The 18034-nt window shown below is 42.3% G+C and overlaps 1 protein-coding gene across 1 annotated transcript in view; it reads right to left on the reverse strand.

Moving 5' to 3' along the window:
* The window catches only part of MINDY4 (MINDY lysine 48 deubiquitinase 4), a 108906-nt gene that overhangs the window by 87300 nt on the left and 3572 nt on the right, over window positions 1–18034 (reverse strand). Inside the window, exons 2-5 of the mRNA XM_043463269.1 lie at window positions 15416–15535; window positions 11623–11858; window positions 8968–9214; window positions 4492–4919 (exon numbers count right to left, since the gene is read on the reverse strand). Coding sequence (XP_043319204.1) covers window positions 4492–4919; window positions 8968–9214; window positions 11623–11858; window positions 15416–15535 — 1031 coding nt within the window. The remainder of the gene's footprint in view (window positions 1–4491; window positions 4920–8967; window positions 9215–11622; window positions 11859–15415; window positions 15536–18034) is intronic.

Below are 18034 nucleotides of genomic sequence, written 5' to 3' on the forward strand. Positions count from 1 at the left end.
ACTCCAGTATTCCTGCCTGGGAAATATCATGGACAGAGGGGCTGGGCGGGCTACAGTCCATGGAGTCCCACAAGAGTTGGACACAACTTAGCAACAACAACAACATCTATATGCGAACTTAGAAAAGAATCAAGACAGCTCCATAAATCTATGGGGAAAGAACAAATTGTAGAGTAGGTGATGCTAGGAAAACTGTCTTATATTAAATATATGGAGAAAAATAAAAGTGAGTCTTACAGCCTAACAAATACAAAAGATTAAATACCTAAATGTGAAAGCTAAAATTATAAAGTTAATGGAAAAACATAAGAGAATATCAGTGAAATCTAAAGGAAAGAATGAACTTAATAAAGAAAAAATGCAAATCATATGCCAAACAAGAAATTTCTTAATTATGTCAAAATTAAGAATTTCTGTTCAACAAAGGAGATAATGGACAAAGTTATGGGACAAATAACAGAATGACAGAAGTTATATTACAAAGTCTAAAACTAATGAGAGATTAATATCTACCTAAAGAGAATTAAAGTCTCTTAACCACTACAATTATTCCTATGCAATGTCTGGAATTTAGTTTATCAATGCAAAGAAACAGGACAAAATGATCAAAACCTGAAAGAAAAAAGGACAGTATCAATAGACCTATAGGTGATCCAGATATGGAAGTTACCAAACAGGACTTTAAAATGACTGTGAATAATATGCTCAAGAAAATAAAAGATGGAGAATCTCACAAAAGACTGCTATTTTTTAAAAAGAAATAGAAATTATAAAACTGAAAAATAATTAAGAATTTATTATATATATTTAATAGCATGGAAAAGAGAAGAAACATGAACCAGAAGGTAGATCAAAAGAGAATACCTAGATTAAAGTAGAGAGAAAAGGAAAAAAAAAGATGGAAAATATAGGAAAACATTCTTTCCTATCTAGTATATGTGTAACTGGAAGGCCAGGAGAAAAAAGAGAAAATGGGATAAAAGCAATATTTGAAAAGATAATAGATAATAATTTTCAAAACAGATGAAAGGTAGCAATCCCAAATTGCAGGAAGTTCTACATGTCCCATTGTGACTCAGCTGGTAAAGAATCCACGTGCAATGCAGGAAACCTGGGTTTCATTCCTGGGATGGGGAGATCCCCTGGAGAAGAAAATGGCAACCCACTCCAGTATCCTGGCCTGGAGAATTCTATGGACTGTGTAGTCCATAGGGTCACAAAGATCACACACAGCTGAGCAACTTTCACTTCACTTCACTATATATCCCAAGCAGAATCATCAAAGAAAACCATGTTGAGGCACATTATAGTAGCTCTGTTGACATTAAAGAATGAGAAAATCTTAAAAGATGGGGGAAAAAAGCAGCCAGAGTGAAAAAAAAAAAAAAAAAAAGACATACTACCTCCAAAAGAGTAATACAAAGATAAGACAATGGACTATTTAAAGTCCCGAAAAAATAAACCACCAATCTAGAATTCTATACCCATTGAAATATCCTTCAAAAATAAAGGTAAAATAAAGACATCACTAAACAAAAATTGAAAAAAAATGTAACATACTTGTTAAAGAAATACTACAGAAAGTTAAGTTTTGTAATCAAAAGGAAAATGCAAATGCAATAATTATTTCAACTAAAGCAAAAATTTATCAGACAAGATTTAAAAACCTAAATACATGCCGCCCATAGGAGACAAACTTTAAATATACACTAGACCATAAAGAAATCTTAACAAATATCAAAGGACTGAAATCATAGAGAATATATTATGAACAATGTAGAAATAAACTAGAAATCAACAACAAAAAGATAACCAGAAAAATAGCCCAAAGGCTTTGAATTAGTCGATACATGTCTAAATAACCCATGGGTCAAAAGAATAAATCACAACAGGAATGAGAAAATAACTAAATTATATGATTATATAATATATTAACGTGTGGGATACAGACAAAGCATTACTTAGAGGGGAATTTGTAGCTTTAAAAGATATTACAAAAGAAGAAGGCTGAGGTGGGTAGAAGGTGGGAAAAATGGGTGACCTGTTTTTGTTCTGCTTTCTTTTAGTTCAGTTTAAACAATTGGTTTTTAAAAGGATAAAGCCTGGTAAACCCCAAAGGCTTTTAGTTGGCACCCTTAAATATGAATAAATAAAAGTAAAAAGATGGAAAAGATATATCATAAAAACACTAATCAAAGGAAAGCTGTGGTAGCTATTCCTAAATAGACATTAAGGCAATAAGTATTACTAGAAATGCTCATAATAATAGAAAAGTCTCTCCAACAGAAAGTTATAATAATTCTATATGTATATGTATCAAATAAACTAGCCAAAAAATGTCTAAGCAAACTGGCCCAGCTTATCCATGGTCACAAAGGGACTTAATGGACTACATCTGTTTAGTTTCCCTTGTACTACCAATGTCTGGCACACATTAGATGCACAGTAAATGACTAAAACAGCAGTACTACAAACCAGGATGCCTATCTTATACCAATCCTGCAGAAATTACTAGTGCTTAAAGAATACACAGGGGCTTCCTATGTGATGCAATGGTAAAGAATTCACCTGCCAGTACAGAGATTCAGAATACACGAGTTAGTTCCCTGATTTAGGAAGATCCCCTGGAGTAGGAAATGGCAACCCGCTCCAGTATTCTTGCCTGAAAAATTCCATGGACAGAGAGGCCTGGCAAGCTACAGTCCATGGAGTTGTAAAGAGTCAGACATGACTGAGCACACACGCACTTTCTTAAAACATATACAACACACGCAAACAAAAACATGGTAACCTAACAAGTATAAGATGGTGTTTACAAGCATGATGGGCTTTGAACTCATCTGTAAGTTGAGGACTACCTCCTTGCTGGTTTAAGAAATATTATAGAATAATATATGAAAAGTGTCCAGTATAGTGTCAGCCGCTAAGTAAACACTCAATGGTAGCAGTTAATATATGGAAGAAATATTGAACATAATTCTGGAATAGCAGTCAACAAACCCCCTAAAAATTAAAATCAGAAATGCCAAAAGAAGAAGAGGAGGAGGAAGGGACAAAGAAGAAAAAGTGGCTGAGAATCAATAATTCAAGATACATATCAATAAAATAGAAAATAATAGCAAACTAAACTCAAAGAAAGCAGAATGAAAGAGTGGAAATCAATAAATTAGAAACCAAACCTACAACACAGAGGATGAGATGGTTGGATGGCATCACCAACTCAATGGACATGAGTTTCGGTAGACTCCGGGAGTTGGTGATGGACAGGGAGGCCTAGCGTGCTGCGGTTCATGGGGTCGCAAAGAGTCAGACAGACTGAGCGACTGAACTGAACTGAAACCTACAAAGTCAAAAGTTACCTCTTTGAAAGAAAGAGCATATAATTCACAACCCCCTACTAAAACTTGTTGAGAAATAGAACACAAATTACCAGTATCAGGAATGGAAACAAAGACAATCTTGAAGATCTTACAGACTTTAAACTGACAATAAGAAGACATTATAATTACACAATTTTATATACATAAAGTTAAAATATAAATTATATGGTTAAATTCCTTGGAAAAATACAACTTGCCAAAACTGACACAAAATGAAATAGAAAAATTTAATTATACATAAAAACGGATGCTTAGTTGTGAAAATACACAAATGATACCTAGAAAGACAAACAAATGCTAAACTGCTTGTGATTATGAATGACTTTGTTTTTTGCTTTTGGTGTTTTTTGGTTTCCTAATATGCACCTGCTAACTTTTAAGAAATAAAAGCTATTTTTAAAACATTTAAAAAAGATAATTTTAATTAAAAATTTTTTATTTGAATTCATAATTTAAAACCTTTTAATTCAATGTTCAGAAAATTCTCTCAAATATTTAAGGAAGAAATAACACCAATCTTACACTAACTATTCAAGACTGTTTAAACAAAAATAAAAGAGGAACTACTTCTAGCGTATCCTAGATATAAAAATCTAACAAGGCTGTTTTTCCAAGAAAGGAAATTTGCCAGTCAGTCTCCTCCATGAATTTATATACAAAAACCCTACACAAAATACTAATAAATTAAATCAAACAATATATAAAATTAATACATGACAGCCAAGTGTGTTTTATTCCAGAAATGTAAGGTTGGCTTAACATTCAAAAATCAACCAGTGTACGAATCCTCAAGGTCCACTGTGAAAGAATAAAACGGAAGGACTCAGGATAGGGTTTTTAAAAACTGCCCCTCATGGAGCCTTGTGGAGCTGATTCACCGACATACCTCTGGCCTCCACACACTCCTCATACCACGTCAGCCTGACCCTTGAGAAGTAAGAGCCAAGGAAGCCTCCCCAAAGCCTCCTGGCGTGTGGGCTCTGGGCTGTTTTCTCCCTGGTGGGGTGACGAGCATCACCTCTCCCACTTCACAGCCACACTCGGAGCCCAAGGAGCCACTCAGGACTGGACGGTTCTCTGAAAAACCATCACCTGGGCACAGCACACTCACCTGAGGGATGGGGGTGGGCTCCCCTGCCGTTGAAACGCTCCCTCCAGCCTCTCCTGGGTCATCGGGACATTCCCATTGGACAGGGAGAACTTCGAGGCAGTTTTGTTGGCCTCTGAGCCACCGTCCATGGCTGGACTGTCTTTGGAAAGGTCTCCCCACCTGCCACTCCCCCTGGGGGGCAGCCCTTTGCCTGGCAGGTGAGGCGGGCTGCCAGGCGAGGTTCTCCGTCCTTCCCTCGCCAGCTCGCTGAGCGGGCCCCGGGGGCTCCTAGAGGTGGAGGCGGTGCTGGAAGCTGGTCCCTCCGGCGGGGCGGGACAGCTGGAGGTGTGAGTAGAGAGCTCGGGCTCTTGTGGGCTCCCTTCCTTGTGAGGCTGGGCAGCACTGCTCAAGGCCGGGGACCGCCTCAGCGAGCGTCTGCGGAGGGAATCCTGAAAGGGACAAGGACAGAAGCAGAGGTGAGGATCCCCTTGGAGGGAGGTGGGAAATAACCTACTTCAAGACTATGATGCTCCCTTCCCAGGGAATGTCTTTTCCATCCTCAATTCCTTCTCTTAAAATTCTACCTACCCTCTGAGGAGACTCTCGGGGGCCCCATTTCTCTCTTGCTTTCACAGCACCCCACGAGTATAAACCCCAGGAGCATGCCTCAGCCCCCTCCCATACCCCTTACAGAGAGCTCCAAGGTCAGACGTGTTCTAATTCCTGAACTGCCCCTGCTAGCCATGTCCCCTGTGACAAGTCATTGAACTTCTTTGTCCCTCACTTCCCATTCCTGTAATCTAATCTGTCTACAACCTGCTATCTGTAATTTCTAAACCCCAAAACCTCTAAAAAATGAACATTTCTGTTGGATTCCTATGGCAAATTCTTTTTAATTGTTATGAAGTTACTTGTAGTCTTTTTTTTTCCCCACCATACCATGGGGCTTGGGGCATCGCAGTTTCCTGATCAGGGATCAAACCCTGGCCCTCAGCAGTGAAAGTGAGGAACCTTAGCCCCTGGATTGTCAGGGAATTCCCTTGGGGTCTTTTTTCAAGCATGAATATTCATATGTTTTGTGGCAGATATGTTTTGTTTATGGGACACTACACCAAACCCTACTTCAGATGTTCTGTGGTATGTGGTTTATGCACTGTATTTCCTTTCTGAAGTTTAAAAAAAAAATCTAAATTATAAAACACGTTTGGCCCAAAGGTTCTGGATAAAGGACTGGGGACCTGCAGTGCTGACCTCCCACAAGATCACAGTGAGGGCTAAAGAAGAGACCCAGACCCATGTGTGGCAGTAGCACAGAGCCAACCCCTCGAAGCAGCCAGCAAATGTTATAACACTATTGCTTAGTATCTTTGCCCCTGTCTCCACATAATCATAGCCCTACCCCTTCCTGCCAGTAGACCAAGTGATAGGGACCATTATTCCTTCCTCTCTGGTGTCCCCAGAGCTTCCCAGTTCAGTGACCTATACCTAGTAAGCAATCAAGTCTTGCTCACTTCCGAAATGAAGGAACTTCATAGGAGTCAACTGAAGCGTCCTCTCTATCAATCATTAACCAGTGAAATGGGAACATGTTACCCATCTGAGCTGGAGGAGTAGAGGGAGGGGACAAAAATACACCTGCTGAGCTTTTTCTGGACCTCTCAGCAATTCCAGAAATAATCCTGAGCCAAATGGTAAAGCCTGTGCCAAAAAAAGAACATCTAATTCTGTCTGTTCCCACCCAGTGGAAATTACTAGGCACCATAAACCTCCTCCGAAAGCCACCCAGGGCATCCCTTGCCGCAGAGCAAAGAAAACATTAGTCATTGTTCCCAAGGAGACCCAAAAAACTTCCGGCCAAGGGCAGGGAACCCAGCCTCTTACTCAGCCTTCGAAAGTGCAGAGCAGACCTAGCAGTAAAAAAATGATGCAATACCTAGCAAACCTCGCTCTTTTCTCTTGTATGGCCAAGGCACTCAAAAGCCCACAGGACACCTTCCAGGAAACCTTGGGGAAATTCTGCCTCAGGGTCCCTTCACAAGATTCAGATACCCCAGGATAAAAGAACACCTCAAAGGAGAACTGCTTCTCCTTTGGGGAGGAGTTTGCGGTAATCTCTCAGTAGTAAAGGAGGTCCAAGCCCTCGCCCTCACACCTCAGTACTGAAGGGGACTGAACTGCACAGACTTGATGATTCAAAAGTCATGGTAGGCAGGACCTCCCTGGTGGTCCAGTGGCTAAGATTCTGCGCTCCCAATGCAGGGGACCCAGGTTCGATTCTTGGTCAGGGAACTAGATCCCACATGTCACAACTAAAGGTCCCTCATGCCACAATGAAAATCAAAGATCCCTCATGCCCCAACTAAGACCCGGCACTGCCAAACAAATAAATACGTATAAAAAAAGCAAGTCATGGTATGATAGGACCCTAACATTCATCTGGTCCACCAGTTCTCAAAGTATAGCCCATCAACCTTAGGGGTCTGCGCCCAAACACTTTCAGAGAGCTCAAAACTATTTTCATTATAATAATAAGATATGTTGTGCCTTTTTCACTATGTTGATGTTTGCAGTGATGGTCCAAAAGCACTGGTGGGAAAACCTGCTGGCCTTCAGCACGAATCAAGACAGTGGCACCAAACTATACCACTGTTCGAGGTATTCAACCACACTTACAATAAAAATGCTAACTTCACTTAAGAATGCCCATGCTGATGCACAGAAAATGTTAATTGCATCCGATCTTGATCCTGCGTTAGACATCTCTTTAATAGTCTGTGTGACAAAGTAGGAGGTATACATAAACATTGTGTGGGATACAGATGATGAAGGCTGTGACTAGGCAAAGCCCTATATGCAGCCATCTGAGTTGTGAGCTGAACTTGCTACTATTTTTCATGGAACCACTGACAGATGAACTATGGTTAATTCAGACAGGTATTTGGCAGGCATTTTCTTGAAAATAAATTGAACTCAAGGGAAACAAATGATATATTGTTGCCAGTGATCAAATACAAGTTACCTTAAAAATCAGAATTTGGAGAAACATGTTTGCCATTATGAACTCCAGGGCTTCCTGATACTTAAAAACTTTCTGATGAGTTGAGTGATGACATTAACAAATGTGATTTTTTATATGGTTTCTTGTATAATGAAATGTGTCAACATTCAGAGGCTCTATATAACTTCATAAAACAATAACTTTCACGTGACCAACGTATCATGTTACTAAGCCATGCAGTGGTAAAAGATTCATTCAAAGTGCAAGACAAACCAATGAAAACTGATAACACACAAAAAGTTCATTGGGATGGTTTCAGATTCCACATTAAGAAACAACTTGTCTAGCTTTGATGTAATAGTAAAGAATACCCCTAGTTTTCTGAAAAGACAGTGAAGAAACTTTTCCCTTTTCCAACTGCATGACCATCTCTGAGCCATGAAATTCCAGATCTCAAAAGGCATCTTGGACACCTGGTCTAAAAAACAAGACCATGGCCAAGAGACCATGTCCAAAAGACCTTTAAAGGCCCTGTCCCAGAGGAATCGGGTGGAGAGGGAGGTGGGAGGGGGGATCGGGATTGGGAATACATGTAAATCCATGGCTGATTCAAAGAATAAAAAAATAAAATAAAATAAAATAAAAATAAATAAATAAAGGCCCTGTCCGAAAATCTCACAAGATGTAGGCAGGGGCAGAGAGAGTGTCCACTGCTTTTTGCCTTTAATTCCATATGAACTGGGAAAGAGTGCTGGCCCCTGAAGCCTCACGTACCCGCATGTATACATGCTGCCCCAAGAGTGGGGGTGACCAGCGTGGGCACAGATGCCCTGCTTGTGGTTTGCTCGGGCGCCCTGATTTGACGGACACCACACTATGAGTTTGGGGTTTGATTTTCCCTTGTTCTGTCCCTCCTTTTACACTCATCCTCTCCTTTGCTTTAGTTTCTCATCTGACAGGACCCTACCATCGCCTCTTTTTAAGGGAGACTATAGAACATTGGTGTTAAATTTTTAGAATTTTTTTTAAAGCAAAACCAAACTATAAGGATTGGGATTTCTTTTTCTCTTTTCACTGTCATGTTTTTAAAAATCAAAAATATGTTCTCTAGACTTGGCTGGGTCCCCCACTCCTGAACTGCAAAGATAAACCTTGGTCGATGTGTTCTCACTCGGCAAAGGAACATAGGACCATGGTAACTACCTGGTTGATAAGATGGGTAAACTGAGGGCAGGGTAGGTGATGAGGCCATGGCCCCACAGGGAGCTGGCAGAAGAGCTAGGGAATGATAAAAGGCCCCTTCTTCTTGCCCATCCCACGATATATATCCTCCCTTCTGGAGCTGTCTTGTGGGGCACCCTAAATAAACCCAGACACCCCTTAAGCCATGCCTATCCTCAATTTCCACACTCATAGCATCAAGCTCAAGCATCATAGCTCATAGCTCATAGTTCATAGCTCATAGCTCATCATGCTCATAGTTCAAGCATCAAGCCCACCTGTGGGGAGCTGGCAACGGGCCCGGCCATCATGCCTCGGACAATCAGGCCAGACTTTGGCCTGACCTTCTCTCCCATCCTCTTCGTGTCCAAGGAAGGCTCTGACATTGGAAGCTTGTCCATCTTCTCCCAAGCAGAAGCCACAGGGGGGCCTTCACCTGGGACAGTCTTTATGGGCCTACTTTTGTGCGAGGACCTTTTGGATGATACAAAATGACCAAGTACCTCCCCATCAAGACTGTCTTGTCTGCAAAAAAGGGATATTTCCATTAAAACAGAGTCCTCAAGGGAAATCGCTAGCAATAATAATAAATTGCACAGTCCACAGGCACTCACAGTAAGCCCATTCACAAATCTGTGGTGATTTCTAACCAGCTTTATCACTAAAGGTAAGGAAAAGAGCAGACTTCTGTATCTGGGCAGGTCTGGCCTACAGAATGAGACCAGAACCAAGAAACAAAACCAGGGTTGATGCCTGATGATAGGATTCCTTGAATTGTCAACATAAAGAGCATCCTTGTTTCTCCCAGACCCCAGTGATTAAGGAAAACTGTCGCCCTTCAATGCAATAGTCCCCCACCCCACCCCACCTATAGTATATACAGGGTTTAGTACTAACCAGGGTTCCAGGTGTTTATTGGGGGTCTTGGAATGTATCCCCCATGGATAATGGGGAAGGATGGTATAGTCTTGAAAGGGGTGGAGCCCCATTATTGCACACCACTCAAGGTGGTGGATAGAGACCTTTGACAAACTTGGTGTTCCCAGTTAAAGTTCAGCAATGTTAGGCATGGCAACAGCTTCTTTTCTTGGGTTGCTTGGCATTGAGAGAGAGAAAGAATAAGAAAGAAAGATGGTGCACGTGTATGTGTGTGTATGTTTAAGAAAGTAAGAAAGCAGGACTTCCCTGGTGGACCAGTGGCTGAGATTCCGCACTCCTAATCCAGGGGGCCCAAGTTCGATCCCTGGCTGGGGAACTAGATCCCACATGCTGCAACAAAAATTGAAGATCCCTGTGCCACAGGTAAGACCCAGTGCAACCAAATAAATAGTTTTTTTTTTTTTTTTTAATGCCAATTCTTTTTTTTTCTGAGTTCCAAAAGGACTTATTTTTCAGATTTTTTCATCTCTCCAGTGTTCTGTGGCCTTTCAGAATTCTATACCTGTCTTTAAGAACATGCAAACAAAGGAAGCCCTTGAACCTTCTGAATCATGGAAATTAAATTACACATTTTGAATCATAAGTATCCTCCATCACAAAGTGATCCATTCCCATGGCCTCTGGAGAAAAATAACAGTGCTCCATGACAGGGATTCTGAAAACGCAGAGGGTGGGAGGCTGAGTGACGGCCTCCTGAAGATGTTCACACCCTAAACCCTGGAACCCGTGAATATGTTACCTTACATGGCAAAAGAAAACGACTTTGCAGACATGACTATGTTAAGACTCTTGAGATGAAGAGGGAGGGGATAAATGTATACATACAAGTGACTCACGATGTTGTATGGAGGAAACTAACACAATGTTGTAAAGAAATTATATTCCAGTAAAAAATAAACAAAAAGAATCTTGAGATGGGCATATTACCATAGATTGGCTGGGTGGGCCCAGCACAATCACAGGGGTCCTTCTTAGAGGGAGACAGGAGGATGAGTCAGCAGTAGATGTGACAACAGAAGCAGGGGTTGTAGGGATGTGCTCTGAAGACAGAGAAAAAGGCCACAAGCCAAGGAATGGAGGCGGCCTCTAGAATTTAGAAAAGGGAAGGAAACAGATTCTCCCCTCAAAGTTTCTAGAAAGAACCAACCCTCCTGACACCTTGCCATTAGCCCAGTGAGACCAATTTTGGACTTCTGACCTCAGAACTGTAAGGTAATAAATTGGTGTCACTTTAGGACATCATGATTGTTCAGTTTTGTAGGTCAACTTGTTTAGGCTATCTATGCTCCCCAAGTGTTTGGTCAAACACTAGTCAAGATGTTGCTATGAAGATATTTTTTAGATGTGATTAATATCTACAATCAGATGCTTAAGTAAAGGATATCACCCTAGATAATACAGGTGGGCTTTAATTAATCAGTTGACGACCCTAAGAAAAAAAACAAAAGTTTCCCAAAGAAGTAATTCTGTCTCAAGGTTGTAACACAGAAAACCTGCCTGAGCTTCCAGCATACTCGTCTGCCACATAGATTTCAGACTTGCCAGCCCCTACAACCACATGAACCAATTCCTTAAAAATAAATCTTTAAATACATAACATTTATGCATACATATATTTATGCATGTGTGCTAAGTCACTTCAGTAGTGTCTGACTCTTTTAGACCCTGTGGACTGTAGCTCTCCAGGCTCCTCTGTCCATAGGATTCTCCAGGCAAGAAAACTGGAGGATGATTACCATGCCATCCTCCAGGGGATCTTCCCAACTCAGGGATCAAACCACATTTCTTAATGTCTGTTGCATTGGCAGGCGGGTTCTTTACCATTAGCACGACCTTGGAAGCCAATGTACATTTATACCTATACACATTTATATATCCTATTAGTTCCTGCTGGTCGTGTATCTCTGGAGAACCCTATTACAGCCACTGAGTTTATCACAATTTATTACAGAAGAAGTAAGAAACTAATGCACAGTATAAATGAGAAGAGATACCTGGCTTTACTTATTTCTGACAGTGATGTTCTCCAGCTCTCATCTTCATCTGCGAGGTCATATATGTTTACCAGAGCGGTCTCTGAGCTTGTCCATGGTAATTTGTTACTTTTCTTTGGTAGGGAGAGTGCAGGGATTGGTGTTTCTTGAGTAACATTGTTACCAATATTCTCAAAGTGATCCAGAAAGTATCTGGTAATGAGTTCAAGGTTTGTTTTTAGAGGATTTTCCTTTGCCTATCATTGGAAGAAAAAAAATCCTTAATTTATTCACAGCTTTAGAGGAAGGGTGGGAAAAGCAGCCACTGCAATTCTTTGACATAGTTTATTAACTTCTTACTCATCTATACATTCTCTCAGCAAACATTCACTGACTACTTATTATATGTCAAGTTCTGTGTTAGGTAGCAACAGAGATGAAAATAAAACCAATACCTTCAAAGAACTAGCATCCAATGCTTAAGACAGGAGATTCAGTGATAATAAATGTAATAAAATGTGATATGAACAGAGGCATACCTAATCAAATTTCCTCTTGGTTTTTTTCACCTGGAAATAAATTTATAAAATATATATCCTTTCATTAAAAAAAAAAATTAAGTCTTTATGATCACTAACTCTACTAGTTTATAAACATTTGGGACCTGAATGATTTCTTAGTTTGTGTACGCTATGTGTGTGTGTGTGTGTGCTAAGTCACCAGTCTTGTCCAACTCTTTGCAACCCCATGGACTGTAGCCTTCCAGGCTCCTCTGTCCATGGCATTCTCCAGGCAAAATCCTGGAGTGGGCTGCCATGCCCTCCTCCAGGGGACCTTCCCGTGGAGGATCTAACCCCGACCCAAGGATCTAACCCGTGTCTACTGTGGCTCCTGCTCTGCAGGCGGGTTCTTCCACTGAGCCACCGGGGAAGCCCCTTCCGAGCCTGTGGACTCTACATCTAACACTGCACGCAAGGAAGGCTGGACAAACAGCAGCAGCTTAGTGCTAGAGCCCAGAGAGGCAGTCAGGATTGACTCAGTGTACGTCCCAATCTGAAAAAGATAAAACGAAACCCTTTGGTAGTAGATTTTGGAAACAAGTGGTATCAGTACTTCCCTACCCTGACAGCACGAAATATTACCTTTGAAGGTTTCTTTCAAAGACAAATTCTCAGGCCTTGCTGAGTCTTACTAAGCCAAAATCGCCCAAGATTAGAGCCCTGATTCCTTTTAGAAGTTCCCCTAGGTAATTTGCATAGACAGAGTTATCCAAGCTGGTCTCAGGAGCTAGCCCATGTGTCAGTCAGCACCCCACCTGCTGGGTAACATTCAGGCCCTTGGGAAAAGCAGCCAGGCATGGGGCAGGTGGTGACTTTGCAGTCAGAAGGATAAAGTGCCTGATAAAGAGCCTGGCACAAGGCACAGAGCCTGAGTACTCTGGGACCAGGACCCACAGGTTATGACCAAGCTCAACAGAATCATCAGGCAGTCAAAATCAGGGGACAGTTCTATTTTTTAGAACGGGCCCCAAACTATTTTGTCTAAGTCTAAATGAAACTTACAAGGAAGAGAGTTGGGGGGGGGGGGCGGGGCTGGGGACATTACATAATTTACTTCAATCTTCTTATTTTTCTTTCAGTATGAGAGATTTGGGGCCCTAAATACCTGAATTATACATTGTGGTTTTTCATATCACTTTGCTCATAAAGATACAGCCTTTATATGACACGAGATACCATTTTTCAAAACCTTAGTTTTACATAAGCATTTTATCTATGGCATAGTTAATAGGGGAAAACAAATGACTAAAATTAACATTAAATTGCAGGGCTTTCCCAGAATCACTCTAGTTTTGAGCTGAGTGAACATCAAAATTATCATGACATAGATAAATGTGTATATTTTCCTATAAAATATAAACTCCAATGTATTATATAATAGCTAGTAACTACTGGATAAATTGAATAATCAGGGTACTTATCAAGGTCTAATGAAAATACCTTAAGGATCTTAAGATAATAGCTACCCTTAGGGAGACCATACTACAGTGAAGAAATAAAAATAACTTGAACGGCAAAGATGCTTCTGGGAAGTTAGGTAAAGTTGCATTTTTACAAAAATCTCACTGTGCCACAACGGTTAATTGAATTTTCTGCTTAACTGTCTCACTCTCTCTGGAAAAAAATCTTTGTAAAATGTACAATGCACTCTCCTGCCTTGTAAGAGAGCCGGGGGACGACTGCTGAGTGTTTGCTGCCTGGGCAGCAGTCTTCTGTCTACAGGACTTCAATCAAGTGCGAACAGGAGATGGAGGGGCCCGCGTGTCACCACAGGACCCCGAGCACAAAGGTCTTTCCATTGCTTCTGGAAAGACTTCACCCGGCTGCCACTGGTGATAAATGCTGAACAACACGTCCATGAGATTCTTTCCACCTCTGACACTACGCCCTCCCACAAGGCAACATCTGCTGGAGAGCCCCTTCTTGAATCTGTCAACTACACACTGGCGCTTGCTGAGGGCATTTGCCGTCTGCCTCTGTGGAGATGACTCCTGTGCCGCTGTAGCTCTTGGCGCATCCTGGGGGAGTTCAGGGTGGAGACTGAGGCACTCTGAGCTCCAGGGAAACTGGTGGAACAAGTCTTAAGACAGTTTTCAGGAACTGATATTTTCAGGATATCGCAATATTTTTAGGAACTGATTTCAGGATCCTAATCCTTGCAAGCTCCTCATATCTAGAAAAGCATTAAAACCCTTCATGATGACATCAGCTCCTTGTGACTAGCAGAAAATCTCTTGTAAAGAAGCGCTTGACTGTACTGAACTCCTGCTTCACCAAAATCTTATATATCGCCCTTCCCCCACTACCTCTTTGGCGCAGTCTCTCAGAGCCATCTGAGATGCTGCCTCCCAGGCTGCAGTCGTCACTTTGCCCCAAATAACACTTAACTCACAACCCTCACATTGTGCATCATTTTTAGTCAACAAGTCAAATCATAAGATTGTCTCTTCTAACAGAAAGAGCAATTAATTCAGAATGATAGTTTTATTCATTCATTCATATCTTCATTCACTTGTTCATTCATTCATTCATAAATACACACTATTTACTACATCATCAAGCATGTATGAAGTATGCAGATACAACCGGTATCCTAAAGCGTCCAGAGTAGTGGGAGAGGCAGACCTTAAGTAAACACCCACACAAATATTCTATTATAAGCGTAATAAGCACAACAGAAGAAAACTATGCAGTATCCTGAAGGCTTATAACCGACGGTGGGGGGATCGAGGTGGGGGATCAAGTAAGCACCCCCATCACCACCCAAGGAGGTACCTATTCCATTTGCTATCTCAACTCCAACACACCCGGGTTAGTTGAACCCAAACCCCCCATCTGCCTGAATTAAATGTCACAGTAGCCTTAAGAAAAAGGTATTACTCAGAGCTGAAGAAAGAAAACCATTTGGAGGCAAAGAATGGAAAATTTTAGCATAACTGAATGCTATATTCTTCAGTACAGTCTTAACTAAAAATAGTCTCTCGGGAGAGGAGGGAGCACAGGGAATAATTGTTAACAGGCTCAGGCCTGGGTGCAAAAATGAGCCCCATACAGTGCAAGCATGCTCTGACAGTGGGGTGGGGCAGACAGAAGCTGGAAACCCAGCACACAGTCGGGATTTGTCTGTTTCTCCCTGACCGCAGGTACGGCAAGCCTCCAGCCACTGGTCTCTGATGACCTGGCAGGGCTCGTGAGTACCGTGACATTACCAGAATCCGTTCCAGAACTCCCCACCACACTTTAAAAGCATGTACCTTGTTCTCCTTGTAGAGAAATTCAAGATGCAAAACCTTTCGGAGATGGTTTCTGCTGTTTATGCTGAGATCAGAGCGTGGGCGTTCCTGGTCCATGGTCACACACGTCTTCTTTAAGCCCTGAGGGAAGCACTCTAAATCACTATTTACCATTTTAAATCTAAACCTTCCCAGCTCTGACGCAGAGGATCAACAAAAGACTGTTGATGTTCATTACGGTCATCTCCCACCTTCCTCACTGGATATTGGGAGGACTGAAAACTGACTTAAGAATTTACTCTTATGTAACTTTCACACTTGACATCATCTTCATGATTATTATTCCGAATCTTACAGCCACACTGTGGGCAGAGCTCAGGCTGAAGCTGTCAGCACATTTTAGAGAAAAAGAAAGTGAAATCCGGGTAACTGTCTCGCTGCCCACCACTGGCTCAGGAGCTCGGGGTTTGGCTTAGATATGGGGCCACGAGATGTGAAGCTTTAAAAATAAACAGGAGGAAACACATAAGCAAAAGGCCAACAGTCATTCCCTTCTTTTTGCAGATGGGGCGCCAGGGTTGATTTGTCCAACATAACAGAATGGACTCACAGAGATGGAGATCTGACCATCCCGGACTGTGAGCAGGTGACACCAGGACCAGACTCACAGGAAGCACGTGGTGAGCGTCTGCTGTGTCCCAGCCCAGCTGCTTTCCATCCTCCAGCCCTGAACTCCCAAAAGGCCCAGCCCGTGGGGCCCCTTAAGAGTCTGGCTCCTTCTTTTGAAAACAACCAGAGCAGCTGCAGCCTGCCCACCTCCCCAGACAGCGATGAGCACCGAAAGGCAGAAGAATGGGAGATGCCTCACACGCAGCTCAGCCTGGCACTAAGGGATCCCCTTGCTCTTGATGGATCCAGACCCCAGTGTGAGCCAGGCTTCAGTGGCTCCCCCAGGCTTTGCGTTCAGAATTTTGCAGAGACTCTCAGTGCTGGGAGAACAAGAAAAAAAACTGCTGCCTGCCATGAGCTGGGCCAACAAGAATTTGTGAAACAAGACATACGAATACAACCTTGAACCAAAGAGAAAAAAAGGAAGTTTCTAGTCAGCTATTTACTGACCATCATCCATGTACTCACTCCTGTTTTCCAGTTTCCCCATCTGTGAAATGAAAGCAACAAACCAATAGTCCACCAGTTTGTCTGCTAGAGGCAGAGGAGTGAAAAGACCAAAGTCCTGACCCTCATAGAGCTCACCCAAATGACAAGTACAAAGGCCCCGTGGCAGCTACAAGGAGGCCAGTATAGCTAGAGCCATATAACTAGGGGCAAGTGGCAGGAAATAAGGTCAGAGAGGTTGCCTAGAGCTTGCTAAGCAAAGGCCTTATTGGCTTTTGTGAAATGGGAAGGCTACTGGAGGACTGGGGAAAAAGGAGCATTCTGAACTAACATATTTGCAAAGGATTGCTTGGCTTCTAGGTTGAGGACAGACTATATGGGACAGGGGACTAAGCATTAAGACTAGGAGGCTATTGAACAATTCACATGAAAGATGCAGGTGGCGTGGACCAGGGTAGTGGTAGCAGAAGTGTAGGTAAGTACGCTTTATGTACATAAAGTATTATGTACTTATGTACATAAGTATTCTTTACGTGCTCTGATGGTAAAGCCCACAAGTGTACAGATGGACTGCATGCAGGGTGCATAAGAAGGAAAAGGCCAGGGATGGTTCTAAAGGCTTTGGCCCAGGCAACCATACAGTTAGTGGTGTTACTGAAGTGGGAAAAATTGCAGGAGGTAGAAAGAATCAGGAATTGAGTTTTGAATGTGTGAAGTTGAGATGTTTATTGGATATCCAAGCGAAAATGTAAACTAGGCAGTTGGAAAGAATGTAAGAGTTCAAGGAGAGGTCTTGGCTAGAGACAGACATTTGGGAATTGTCAGCATGTCGATAGTAATGGAGCCCACAACAGTGGTGGAAGCGGCTGAAAAATGAGAAGAGAAGAGAGTCAGAGACTAAGCCTTTAAATCCACCAGCACGCACATGGCTTCCCTGGTAGCTCAGACAGTAAAGAATCCGCCTGCAACGCAGGAAACCCTAGTTCAATTCCAGGGTTGGGAAGAGTTGCTGGAGAAGGGATAGGCTACCCACTCCAGTATTCTTGGGCTTTCCTTGTGGCTCAGCTGAAGAATCTGCCTGCAATGAGGGAGACCTGGGTTTGATCCCTGGGTTGGGAAGATCCCCTGGAGAACGGATAGGCTACACACTCCAGTATTCTGGCCTGGAGAGTTCCATGGACAGAGGAGCCTGGCAGGCTACAGTCCATGGGGTCGCAAAGAGTCGGTCACAACTGAGCAATTTTCACATGCACAGCTCAGGAAGCCACGGGCAATTTGCCAAGAACCCAAGAAAGAGTGACCAGAGAAGTACAGAAGGAAAACCAAAAGGAGGTGATCTCCAGAAGCCAAGGGGAATGAGCTTCCAAGAAGGACATAACCAGCTGAGTTCAACATGATTGTTAGACCAATAAATGTAAAGACTGAAAACAAGACGTCACTGATGAAACTGACAAGAGCTGTCTCCATGGATTGAGGGGGACAAAAGCCTGATTAAAGTTTGAGAAAACAGGGAGAAGAATTAGA

The sequence above is a fragment of the Cervus canadensis genome, chromosome 3 (assembly GCF_019320065.1).
Source record: "Cervus canadensis isolate Bull #8, Minnesota chromosome 3, ASM1932006v1, whole genome shotgun sequence".
Lineage (NCBI taxonomy): Eukaryota > Metazoa > Chordata > Mammalia > Artiodactyla > Cervidae > Cervus > Cervus canadensis.